General features: G+C 42.2%; 1 protein-coding gene across 1 annotated transcript in view; it reads left to right on the forward strand.

The window, feature by feature from the left end:
• The window catches only part of tsnare1 (T-SNARE Domain Containing 1), a 122,392-nt gene that overhangs the window by 61,156 nt on the left and 46,880 nt on the right, over positions 1 to 14,356 (forward strand). Inside the window, exon 2 of the mRNA XM_023988463.2 lies at positions 5,899 to 6,011. Within this exon, the coding sequence (XP_023844231.1) occupies positions 5,899 to 6,011 (113 nt within the window). The remainder of the gene's footprint in view (positions 1 to 5,898; positions 6,012 to 14,356) is intronic.

Genomic DNA, 14,356 nt, shown 5'->3' on the forward strand with positions numbered 1-14,356 from the left:
GGCAACATTTGATCTTAGCTTACACACACACACACACACACACACACACACACACACACACACACACACACACACACACACACACACACACACACACACACACACACCACCACAACACACACACACACACACACACACACACACACACACACACACACACACACACACACATAATGAATGCGGTTATCTGTTTCTGAAGACACGTATGAGTGCTAGCTTAGCAGCTCAGTGTAAGTGTGACCTTGTTGAACGATGGCCAGCAGGTTGCAAGGTAATATTATCAGATTAGCAATAGCTTTAATTAGTAGCGCTAACGGCAAAGCTGCAGGCCTCCAATGGTAGCTGACCTTTTCCATGTCGATTTCAAATAGTGTTCAGTAAAATGTACTTATTGATTATTGTAATTTTCCTTGTTTTGAGGCAAGCACATGTGCCAGACCTTTAATGATTTTTTCTTGATGATGATGATGCCTGTGTGGAGTGAATATTGACCATGTTCACTGACTACACCATATCCTCAGTCTAGAGCTGTGTCCATCCTGACCTGAAACCATCCTCAGACCCAGAGAACTCAGGCCAGGACCTGAGTCGTTATGAACATTATGGAACTGGGCAACATTCCAGAAGACATTTCGGGTTAGAACATCTATCCAATTGTATCAGAATCCTATTTTCCAGACCCATTATGATTTAATAGCCCGAATCAGCGGACGTAAAGTAGAAAAGACCCATCCATCACAATGTGAATCAGAATGTCTGAGATGACATCACTAGTTAGCAGACCAGACATCTCTTTGTCCGAGCTGGCTGGGTCTTGGCTGATGAAGGGCAGAATCGCTTGCTGGACAAGGACAGATATAGTAGTTAGTATAAGACAGCTAATATTCAGTGACCAGAGTCATTGGGACAGTGAACAGTCTGCAGTGTGATCCTATTATGTCAAGCTCAATGACAGATCATTGTTGAACATTTCTCTTCTCTTCTTATTTGTCTCTTGTCGGTTTGAGTGTGTGTGTGAAATATATATATAAACTTAGCATAAAAGAAACGTCCTTTCACTATCACTGTGTTTATTTTCAGCAAACTTAACATGTGTATATATTTGTATGAACATAAGATTCAACAACTAAGACTTAAACTGAACAACTAAGACTTAAACTGAAACAAGTTCCACACACACACTATATATTATTATACTACTTGTGTCATGCACAAAGTAGTTGTCCTAACCAACTTGCAAAAAACTATATATTATATAGTGCAAAAACTATTATATATATATATATATATTATATATAATATATATATAGTTTTGCAAGTTGGTAGACAACTACTTTGTGCATGACACAAGTCTTTTTTCCAACAATTGTTTACAGACAGATTATTTCACTTATAATTAATTGTATCACAATTCCAGTGGGTCTGAAGTTTACATACACTAAGTAGACTGTGCCTTTAAACAGCTTGAAAATACAGAAAGGATGTGATGGCTTTAGAAGCTTCTGATAGGCTAATTACATAATTTAAGTCAATTGGAGGTACCTGTGGATGTATTTCAAGGCCTGCCTTCAAACTCAGTGCCTCTTTGCTTGACATCATGGGAAAATCAAAAGAAATCAGCCAAACCTCAGGAAAACAATTGTAGATCTCCACAAGTCTGTTCATCCTTAGGAGAATTTCCAAAATGCCTGAAGTACCACGTTCATCTGTACAAACAATAGTACGCAAGTATAAACACCATGGGACCACGCAGCCGTCATACCGCTCAGGAAGGAGACGCGTTCTGTCTCCTAGAGTGAACGTACTTTGGAATGCGAAAATGCATATCAAATCCCAGAACACAGCAAAGACCTTGTGAAGTTGCTGGAGGAAACAGGTAACAAAAATATCTATATCCACCATATAAACGAGTTTCTATATCGACATAACCTGAAAGGCCTGCTCAGCAAGGAAGAAGCCACTGCTCCAAACCCCATAGAAAAGCCAGCTACGGTTGCAAATGCACATGGGACAAAATCATACTTTTGGAGAAATGTGCCTCTGGTCTGATGAAACAAAAATAGAACTGTTTGGCCATAATGACCATCGTTATGTTTGGAGGAAAAAGGGGTAGCTTGCAAAGCCACACCATCCCAACCGTGATGCATGGGTGGGTCCCCAATGACTGAGTCCCAATGACTCAGCATCATGTTGTGGGGTGCTTTCTGCAGGAGGGACTGGTGCACTTCACAAAAATAGATGGCATCATGAGGAGGAAATTCTGTGGATACATTGAAGTAACATCTCAAGACATCAGTTAGGAAGTTAAAGCTTGGTCGCAAATGGTCTTCCAAATGGACAATAACCCAAGCATACTTCCAAAGTTGTGGCAAAATGGCTTATGGACATGTCATGCCAAAAGTAGATGTCCTAACTGACTTGCAAAAACTGTTGTTTACAAGAAGTTTGTGGAGTGGTTGAAAAACGAGTTTTAATGAATCCAACCTAAGTGTATGTAAAATCAAATCAAATCAAATTTTATTTGTCACATACACATGGTTAGCAGATGTTATGTGAGTGTAGCGAAATGCTTGTGCTTCTAGTTCCGACAATGCAGTAATAACCAACAGTAATCTAACCTAACAATTCCACAACTACTACCTTAACACACAAGTGTAAAGGGATAAAGAATATGTACATAAAGATATATGAATGAGTGATGGTACAGAACGGCATAGGCAAGATGCAGTAGATGGTATAGTGTACAGTCTATACATATGAGATGAGTAATGTAGGGTATGTAAACATAAAGTGGTATAGTTTAAAGTGGCTAGTGATACATGTATTACATAAAGATGGCAAGATGTAGTAGATGATATAGAGTACAGTATATACATATACATATGAGATGAGTAATGTAGTTATCTTCCGACTTCAATGTATATATCACATGTTCTTTACATGACAAATGCACAAGCATTCATAGAAAATAATTTCAGTGTAATGCTCAAAGGCTGACACCACACACACAGAGCATTTGTGCTAGCGTGTTGGGTCATTTCTGCTCAGTTGCCTGACTCCCTCTCGCTGTGCTGAGCCTAGCTCTGATCATAATGGCAGCTGTGAAAGGAGTCAGGACTGATTCAGAATCACAGGAAGGGGTAAATGATGCTCTCTGTCAGGGTTGAGACAAGCCAGTCTGGCTGTCTGCCCTCCTACCAGGGCTGCATTTACTGGCACCATGGGTCCCACAATGTCTCACAGGGATGTACTGTAGCACACCTCCAACTCGCTCTCACCACTGACTTGGCATGGAACGCAAGCGGTACCGGAGCGCCAAGTCTCGGTCCAAAAGGCTATTTAACAACTTCTACCCCCAAGCCATGAGACTCCTGAACAGCTAATCAAATGGCTACCCAGACTATTTGCATTGTTCCACCCCCCCCCACCCCCCCCCCCCTCCTTTACACTGCTGTTACTCTCTGTTTATTATCTATGCATTGTCACTTTACCTCTTCCTACATGTACATATTACCTGAATTATCTCAACTAACCGGTGCCCCCGCACATTGACTCTGTACCAGTACCCCATCGCTACTGTTATTTTACTGCTGCTCTTATTGTTTGTTATTTTTCTATTTTTCTTCTTTTTTTCTTTTTTTACTTATCTATTTTGAACTTAACACTTATTTTTCTTAAAACTGCATTGTTGGTTAAGGGCTTGTAAGTAAGAATTTCACTGTAAGGCGTATGTGACAAATACAATTTGATTTGATTTGAACACACACTCGCATGCGTGCACACAAACACACACACACATGCACACACACACATATTTCCCTCTGGTTTTCAATGCATTATTATTTAATAATCTCACAACTTTATGTAAGATGTGTAAATGACCCTAGACTTATCTCTCTCATAAAACAATTAATTTGATTTCCGAGGGCTGTTTGAAAAGCTCTCTGGCTCTCTCTGCCTGAGCTGCAATTAGACGCTTCTTGTGCCGACAAATTAATAAAAGGAATATGGAGAGAGAGAGAATAGAACGAGAGGGAGTGAGAGAGAGGGTGAAAGATGGATGGAGAGAGGGAGGGAGAGAGAAAGAGAGAGAGAGAGAGAGACTCTCCCATCACCAGGGAACTCATGGCTGCTTTATTATTGATAGGGAAAAATATGTTATATCCTAATAATGTTCCCCCACATTTGATTCCATTCTTATTTGCCTATTGTCTAGTACTGTAGATTTACTGTAGTAGTACTAAGCAATCTCAAGTCGAACCCATGTCTATAGAAGACCACCAGTCTCAGAGACAAGATGTGGAGTGATGTATCAGTCAGCACACTCTCTGCTCAGTCAATCACAGAGCTCTATTGTAAGTCAGAGACCAGGGCGAGTGTTGATGACATCATCAGGCCAGGCAAAGAGGGAGAGGCTGGGTGAAGGCCAGGGGTGCACGGGGATAGCTGGTGCGGGGACCAGGAACACTAAGGCAATGAGTAATGACACAGTGGGACACCATCCACTCATTGTGTCACTACACCATGCAGTCATCTGCTCTGCTCTGACCTCACTCTTCACAAGGGTGACTGGCCGAACTATGAGAGAGACACACAATAGGAATACTGTGTGTGTGTGTGTGTGTGTGTGTGTGTGGTGGTGTGTGTGTGTGTGTGTGTGTTGTGTTGTGTGTGTGTGTGTGTGTGTGTGTTGTGTGTGTGTGTGTGTGTGTGTGTGTGTGTGTGTGTGTGTGTGGTGTGTGTGTTGTGTTTCTGTGTGTGCTATACACACATACAAGTGTGAATATATCCTATATAGAATGTGGGAGAAGAAAATAAAATGTGTCTAAGAAAGTTGGTCTGAAAATCTGTATATTTCTAGGTACTGCTCAGAGTGAGAGCACGTATTGAGACACGCAATGCCTATGCACACTTCAGAAGGCTGGAGCACCAGGCACTACAGTGATTAGTGACTGGTCTGGGATTCAAAAGGAGCAGAGAGAGATCGTTTATTGGCTGCCAACAGTAATTCATCTTGGTGCTTTCTGAAAATGAATCAGGTTAAATGACCACGTGGTTCCAGTAAATCTGATCCTCTGTCTCCCACTGAAGATGGGACTGAATCCCCCCTTCTCCTCTCTCTCCATCTCCTCTCCCTCTTTCCTTCTACCCCCCTCTCCATGTCCTCTCGCTCTGTCTCTCTCCTCTCCCTCTCTCCTTCTAACCCTCTCTCCATCTCCTCTCTCTATCCCTCTTCTCTCATTTTCTCCTTCTGTCCTTCTCCTTCTCCTCTCTCTCTCTCTCTCTCTCTCTCTCTCTATCCCTCTCTGCTTCCCCTCTCTCTGTTCCTTTGCCACCCTTATGAAACAGTCATGAATGCCAGTGTTCACATACCCAGACCCGGGTGCCAGACAACACCAGACTGGCTTCAAAACCACAAAAGGGCAGCTGGACAATGACATTAGAACATAATTCCAAGCCTACTTAGTTCAATGCCTGCTGTTCACAGAGGGCTGAATGTCTTACAGGACATTTATGAAATCATGATACCATGTGACCTTTGGTTGTGATGCTGGTAGACACAGGGCTTCATAGATCTCATCATGTCACCTGTGTCCATGTCTTGGATAGAATAAACATTCACTATGCATTCTTTAACCTTTTCAGTGATGTTTTGCACACCTCCATATAGACGAGGGGGAGGCTGAGTCATGATGCATAATGTCACTGTGGGATCAGGGATTCAGTTCATACACACACTTATATTTATGCACACATACACACACAGATTCCCACATCACAATGTCCATATTTTCCCCTGATGATTCCTGGAATCTACCAACCAGGAATATTGAATACTCAGATCCATATAGTACATCCACCAATACAACTGATGTTGTTGTGTTCTCTCTGTTCCAGACAGACCCAAAACCACCAGGACAAGATGTCTTACGGATCCATCGATGGAGGCTCCTTTGGAGGCAGCCGAAACCCCTTCYGAGGCCCCAAGAGGCAGGGCTACCAACCAGTAGGTAAAGACAAACATTCACTTCCATGATTTCATACTAACTTGAGCACCATATTTGCACCATAACTGAAACAAACTATTTAAATGACCCTCATACTTTTAGTACAGTATAGAAAACAAGACTGAGTTTGTCAAAGTGACATCAATCTGCCGCAGGGCTTGAAGGCTGACTATGGATGGATGGATGGAAAACACTACCACCCCTTGAGGAGAGGCAATCATAGGGTTCACTACTGTGGAATAGAGCGTGGGTGTGTGTGTGTGTGTGTGTGTGTGTGTGTGTGTGTGTGTGTGTTGTGTGTGGTGTGCTGTGTGTGTGTGTGTGTGTGTGTTGTGTGCTGTGGTGTGTGTGTGTGTGTGTGTGTGTGTGTGTGTGTGTGTGTGTGTTGTGTGTGTGTGTGTGGTGGGAATGGACTGTGAATTAAGAGGTCTACTGTTATGAGTCTCTGCAAGAAATCAAGAGTAGGGGAGCGAGAATAAAGTGTTCAGGAAGTTGTAATGCTATTGCTATATTAGGCTCCCTTGAATATCCAGCACTGGTTTGGAGGGATATGCACTGGTTTGGAGGTTATGAGGTTTGGAGGAATATGCACGTGTTTTGGAGGGATATGCACTGTTTGGAGGGATATGCACTGGTTGGGGGATATGCACGGTTGGAGGAATATCACTACTTTGGAGGGAATAATGCACTGCGTTTGGAGGGAATATCCCTACTTTGTTGAAGGATAAATGCACTGGTTTTGGAGGAATAAGCACTGGTTGAGGGGATAGCATGGTTGGAGGGAATATGCACTGGGTTGGGCAATATGCACTGTTTGGAGGGAATATGCACTGGTTTGGAGGGAATATGCACTGGTTTGGAGGATATGCATCGGTTTGGAGGGATACGACTGGTTGAAGGAATATCCATCGTTTGGAGGGAATGTATCTGGATTGTTGGACACGGAGGGAATTCCATTTTGGGGAATATGCACTGGTTTGGAGGAATATGCACTGGGTTTGGAGGGAATGCCTGGTTGAAGGGAATATCCACTCGTTATGGAGGAATATGCACTGGTTTGGAGGGAATATTGCACTGTTTGGGGAATTTCACTGACGTTGGAAATCATCGTTTGGGGAATATCCACTCTTTGGAGGGATTCACTGTTTGAGGGAATATGCACTGGTTGGAGGGAATATTCCACTGTTTGGAGGAATATCCACTGTTTGGAGGGTATCACTGGTTGGAGGGATATCTCACTGGTTTGGAGGGATATCCACTGGTTTGGAGGGAATATGCAATGGTTTGGAGGGAATATCGCATGGTTGAGATCTGGTTTGGAGACGGGAATATCCACTGGCTGTTGGAAGGAATATCCACTGGTTTGAGGAATATCACTGGTTTGGAGGGAATATCCACTGTTTGGAGGGGAATATCACTGGTTTGGATGGATATGCACTGGTTTGGAGGAATCCATGGTTTGAGGGAATATCCACTCGTTTGGAGGAATATCCACTCGTTTGGAGGAATATCCACTCGTTTGGAGGGAATTTCACTCGTTTGGAGGAATATGCACTGGTTTGGGATATGCACTGTTTGAGGAATCACATGTTGGGGAATCACTGGTTTGGAGGGAATATCCACTGGTTTGGAGGGAATATCCACTGGGTGTTGGGGATATTCACTGGTTTGAGAGGAATATGCACTGGTTTGGAGGAATATCACTGGTTTGGAGGGATATCCACTGGTTTGGGGGGAATATCCATGCAATGGTTTGGAGGCAATATCCTTGGCTTGGAGGGACAACCACTCTACAGCTCACAACAGTATCCTATATCAAAGGAGTGTTATCGTGTTAATGACTGAAGCGATTTTGTGTGTCAGGAACTTGGAGAGTGTTAGGGGTCAAGGGTCAGTCATTTGCAGATATAAAGCGGTGGTTGCCAGCATCACTGCTCTACTCCATGACCTTTCACCTTTCCCACATTAGCCTTGTATAGGGCCAGATTAAAGCCGGACTCCAATGGGTATGTGTGATGTATATTGTTTCACTACCTCCGTGGTTGTTTTGTGTGTTCGTGTGTGAATGTGGGCATGTGTGTGCCTCTTTATATTTGATATACTCTGTGTATATATTCATACTTTTGTTCCTGTTGCTTTACAGTTCATTTTACAGTGATCACAGCTGACACTCCAGTAAGAGTTGTGGTACAAGGCATTAATTGAGGTGTAGCTCAGATACTCAGAGAGTAAGATGAAATTTGACCGAAAACAACAAACATCAAACAAGCTCTTTGTCTCTTAACTCCTGCATATTGTAAACTGGGAGAATAATTATTCACATTCACTCAGTGACAGTCTCCCCTCCTCCTCTGTCTCTCTCTAATTTATCTCTCTCCCATCTCCCCCCTCTCTCTCTCTCTCTCTCTCTCTCTTCTCTCTCTCTCTCTCTCTCTCTCTCTCTCTCTCTCTCTCTTTCCCCCAATTCTGTTTCCCCCTGCCGCTCTCTCTAGCTTCCCCTATCTCTCTCTCATTCCCCTATCTCTCTTACCTTCCTCTTTCTCCCTCCCTCTCTCTCTCTTTACCTTTCTCTCTTCTCTCCCTCCCTCCCTCTCTCTTTCCCCCCTCTCTCTATTTCCCCCTCTCTCTCTCTCCCTCTTTCTCTCTCCCTCTCTCTCTCTCTCCCCATATCGCTCTCTCTGCGCTCTCCCTCTATCTCACTCTTTCCCCTTATCTCCTTCCCTCCTCTATCTCACTCTTTCCCCTATATCTCACTCTCTTTCTCCCTTTCTCTCTCTCTTTCTTTCCCTCTCTCTCTCTCTCTTCTCTCTTCTCTCTCTACCTCCCCTCCCTCTCTCCCTAGTGTATAAAACAGAGACTGTGTAGTGTGTGCTGTGGCAGACTCAGTGTTATGGGGAGACAGATGGGGCCTGAGCCATCAGAGAGAGTAGCTTTGATCACAGTGAGAGGCGGGCCCTTTCAGCGGGCCGGGCTGTTCAGATTTGTGTGTGTGGCTTCTGAGCTTGCTGCTTGCGCGACTGAGCTGTGTGTGTGTTGTGGTGTGTTGTGTGTGTGTTGTGATGTGCAGTGTGTGTGGTGTGTGTGTGTGTGTGTGGTGTGTGTGTGTGTGTGTGTGTGTGGTGTGTGTGTGTGTGTGTGTGTGCTGTGTGATGTGACTGAGCTGTACTGAGCTGGTGTAGCAGTGGGGGGGCTCAGGAACGATCAAAGCTCAGGTAAGTCTCTAATGGAGCTGTCCAGTCGGGATAATCTTTCTCCTCCTTTTTTTGCCAACTTCAAGCTGTCCGATTATGCAATCTTTACTACTTCCGGTGAGTGCTTAGTCTATCAAACTCCTAGTAGTGTCTGTCTGCGATCTCTCATGAACATTCACTCACTCTTATTCTCCAATCTCTTCTCTTCGATCYCTTGTGGTCAAAAAGTGGAGGCACTCTATTTTGTTCGCTTGTGGAGAAAACCTGTCTGTTTGGCTCTGCTGTTCCTGGTGTGTGTGTGTTTGAACAGTTGTAATGCCAATAAAGAGAACCACAGGTTGGTCCGGCAGCACACACCAGGTTGGTTGGGCCTTTTCTCCCCGTGTTCTCCCTGTTTTCTGGGCCTGACCCTGGGATAGACCAGTCTCGTTAGACCCCTCTAATGCTCTGTTCCACAGCCCCAGCCCTGGTCATTAGGATTGGTTGGGATGGAGAGCTGATTGTCTGGGAGGAGACCTTAATGAGAGCCCACTCTACCAGCCACAGGTACCGCTGAGGGTCCGTAAGTGGCCCAAGTGGGGTGTGTGCTGAGCAGCCATGACAATGTCATTGGAGCCGCTGGGAGTGAATTGGTTGCAGTGGTCTGGAGTCACGTATTCAGGGTAGAACTAGAATATTACTAGAACTAGAATGGTAGAATACCGTACAGCTTGGAAGAGATGGTGTTGCTCAAGAGTTGGAAAACATTGTGGGAGTAAGTTAAAGGTCGTTTGTTTTGCTTCTTTTGTCGGATTGATGATGCATAATCATGCACGCTAACAAAGTTTCAATGGTGAATCACCACAATTAATTAAATGTGTTTATCTAGCATGAAATACTCAGCATCTGTATGAAAAACATTCATCTGTATGAAAGAAGCTATTGTGAAAGATATATTTGAAATTAGCATTCGAAAGGTCAAGCTTTGCGTCAGACTCTCACTGCATCAGAACATATTCACGACGGTATTTTTAGAGGACTACAGAAGGCAACCGTATGGATAGGAGATTCTCCAACACATATTTGTGTAGTTGCATACTGTGCATCATACAGCAACATTGATGATGCGTCATCAGTCTAATTCAGGGGAAAGAGAGCCAGTTAGCACCAAGCAGATGGCAGAAGAGGCTCATACTCATAGCACTTTCTCAGTGCATTAAGAAAGTCCATTAGAACTATATTTAGCTTTAGTGGGCATTTGACGCCTCTCCAACTTCAATGTATTTAGTATATGGATATCTGAAATATCAGKTATGAGTGTGACACAATTCATGTTTTGAGTTGCTGAGGATATATTGTTGGCTACAAAATAGTTGTATTTGCTGCCTGTGTTCTATCTTTGCCAACTCTGTAATTTGTTATGGATGAGGGAGTGGGTGAGTGATTGAGAACTGTAAAGGGACTATTATCATCAGKCTTCCTGGCAAACAGCAAGGCTTGAACAGCATGGTGTTCTGGCTAAATGCACTGTTATTTTGGAACAGGAGAAGAAGACGCTTTCATGATCATCATTGAATGTGCTGCTGCATTGTCTATGTCTTCTGACTGGAAKACACCAACAGAGGAGAAGAGATCACTCTGGAGGGGGTGGAGGGTAGAGCTATGTTGAAACGGTGAATCTTTAATGCTTGTTGTGTGTTTTTGTTGGCTTGTCACTCCAGGTACTGTATCCCCAGGCCTGCTCACATCATGCCCCAAAATAAACCTAGCATGAACTTTGTTATAGCATACTGCAGTGTAAGCAGGCTTGGCTATAGCATGTTTTATGGCAACCCATAAAACATGTGTGTAGTTGTGTGTAGTTGCGTAGTGTGACTGTTCGAGTGTTGAACTTACAGTAGATTGTCCGGAAGCCTAAAAACCAAGTTAGCTATGGTAGTTAACACGAGCTTGTGAGAATTATCTGAGAATTACCTGACCTAGGTTAGATAGCTAGAATCAAGAACTGGCGTGCTTTTTGTCTCCAACAAAACTATATGTGTGTAAGTATAAAAAGGCATCACATACTGAAATAGTCTTTAGAAGTTGGAAGCTACCATCCTCTGGGACTTGGATGAAGCAAGAAAGGAGAAAAAGCTATTTTTCCTCTGCAGTGGGTCTATGCCCAGCCTGGCCGTGTTTTAGGAAGAGTTTCCACAGTGGAACGACAGCTGCTGACCTCGAAGGTAATGAGATGGGAGCTTTTGATTAAGTTGCTCTCTGATTTGAGAGTATAATTGAACGTGTTGCAGATAGTGCATTTGCCGTATCGACAAGCGACTCTGCAAAGGCCAGGATGTTAATTCGTCTCTCGCGTGTTGCTGAGGTTTTCATTCATCACTGTAGCACTGTGTGTTGTTAACATTGAGCATCCGCATTTAATCATACGGATGGGAAGAACTGACAAAGCCGTCGAAGCGGAGTATGTAAATCACACTAGGCAGTAATGTCGTTAACTGAAAAATGAACACCATTTTAAAATGTATTGCTGTCATATAGCGTTACTTTTGACTTAATCATATTTATTCCCCACAGGAAACCTCTCTGGAATGTGGGACGCTTACGTCCCACTTGGCCAAACATCCATGGAAAATGCAGAGCGAGCCAAAAATTCAAATAATACAATAAAAAATTTAACTTTCATAAATCCACACATGCCACCATACACCAAATTAAAGCCTACACTTGTTCCGTGAATCCAGCCAAACATGTCAGATTTCCAAAAAAGGGCTTGACGGCAAAAAGCAAACGATGCTATATTCGAGGACAGCACCCAAGTAAAACAAAAACACAGACAATCCTATTTCAACCCTCCAAGGCGCACCACCAAAACGCAGAAATAAAGATATAATTAATTTCTACCTTTGGCGACTTCTCTTTTGCACTCCAATATTCCCAAAACATTCACAAATTTCCTTTTGTTCGATAGATTCCATCGATATATATCCAAAAAAATGCCAATTTATTTGGCGCGTGTGAACCAGAAAAACAACAGGTTCAAACTTGCGCAACTGACTACAAAATATCTCATAAGTTACCTAAGCCTGTCCAAACATTTCAAACTACTTTGTAATACCATCTTTATGGTATTTTTTTAACTGTAAATAATCGATAAAATTTAAATTGGATTATCTGTGTCAATACCGGAGGAAAAGAAATGTATCTACTTTCATGTCACGCGCCTCTAACAAAGCAGTACACTTCCCTGCGAGCCTCAATTCTAACATGCTACCTTCTTCATTCCTAAAAGGAAAAACCTCAAGCCAATGTTCTAAAGACTGTTGACATACCCAGTGGAAGCAGATAGAGCGCAAGAAGATCCCTTAGAAATCTGATTCCCAATGAAAACACATTGAAAGAGATACCTCGGGTTTCGCCTGCCAAAATAAATCTGTTATACTCACAACATGATTTCAAACAGTTTTAGAAAAACTTCAGATGTTTCTATCCAAATCATAATAATTATGCATATATTAGACTTCTGGGCCTGAGTACAGCCGTTACTTTGGACACGCTTTTCATCCGGATGTTGAAAATACTGCCACCTATCCCAGAGAAGTTAAATACAAAGTGAATGAACCTTAACTTCTTCAGGCTGCAAGCCCGACATCGGATAGATATGACAACAAGCCACTGCAAGTCAGCGCGAAATTCAAAATCTATTTTGAAAAAATCATTTAACTTTCACACATTAACAAGTCCAATACAGCATTTTGAAAGATAAACATCTGCAATCCAGCCAAAATGTCGATTTTTTAAATTTTTACAGAGAAAACACCACATATAGTATGTTAGCTCACCACCAAATAAAAAAGAGACAGACATTTTCACAGCACAACTTAGATGATATAGCATGCACAAGCCAACCTAAACTAACCTAAAACCAACCTAATTAACCTAGAAAAAACTACCTCAAGATGAACCATCCTTATAACATTGTTACACCAATAAATCTATGTTTTGTTTAAAAAAAAACATATTTAGCTATAAATCCACTTTACATTACTGCTACCATCTTAGCCACCATCATAGCTACGTCAAAATCGCACGCATAGCCAGAGAAAACAGGACACCAACGTCAACACTAATTTTCACATCAGAAAAGATTTCAGAGAAAAGATATGCGTGATAGCTAATGAAAGAGAAAGATCTGTGAATACAGACAATATTTCAATCTTATGTTTTTACAAGCAAAACACCACATATATTCATGTTAGCTCACCACCAATACAAAAAGAAGACAGAGATTTTTCACAGCACCGTAGCATGCAGCTAGCAGCAGCTAGCATGCAAAGCCACCTAAACTAACCTAGAGACTAACCTAAAAACCTAGAAAAAAACTCCCTCAGATACAGTCCTATAACATTTACACAAATTAAATCTATGTTTTGCTTCGAAAAAGTTGAAATGATTTAAGCCTATAAATCAGTTTTACATTACTGCTTACCATCTTACCACCCATCATTGCTACAGTCAGAAATCGCACGGCATAGCCAAGAAAACAACACCAACTTCAAAACTAACTATTTCACATCAGAAAGATTTCAGAAAAAATAATGGTGATTAGCTAATAAAGAGAAAATGCTTGTGAATACAACCAATATTTCCGATTTCTGAATTTTTACAGCGAAAACACAATATATCTATATTAGCCTTACTACAATAGCCTAACACACAGCAGCATTGATTCATCAAACGCTAAGCGATAGCACAGTTCGACAGATATAGAAAAACATCCCCAAATGGGTCCTATCTTGTTGATTTCCATCGAGAATGTTCTCCAAAAAGGTCTTTGTCAGAACCTGTTTCATTTGACCTAGAACGAAACGATGTCCCTGTTGAATTAGCATGACACACTGGCCATCCGTGCAACCTCTCCGTCTTACAAAATCTGTGCGTCGCATCACGTCTAAAGTCCAGAATAAATTTCAAATAATTATAATTAAAGTATATTGAAAAAACATACTTTAGATGATTTTTATCATGTTATCAAAAGAAAATCGAAGCGGAGGTCATATTCACCTATAACGAGGTTTTTCCAGGACGCAGTCCAGTTCCTCTTCGCGCCCAGAAAAAAATATAAAGTGCGCACTTATCACTCAAAGAGCGTTCTTTTTCATTCCCTGACAGAGATAAATG

Source organism: Salvelinus sp. IW2-2015, linkage group LG6.1 (assembly GCF_002910315.2).
Source record: "Salvelinus sp. IW2-2015 linkage group LG6.1, ASM291031v2, whole genome shotgun sequence".
NCBI classification, from domain to species: domain Eukaryota; kingdom Metazoa; phylum Chordata; class Actinopteri; order Salmoniformes; family Salmonidae; genus Salvelinus; species Salvelinus sp. IW2-2015.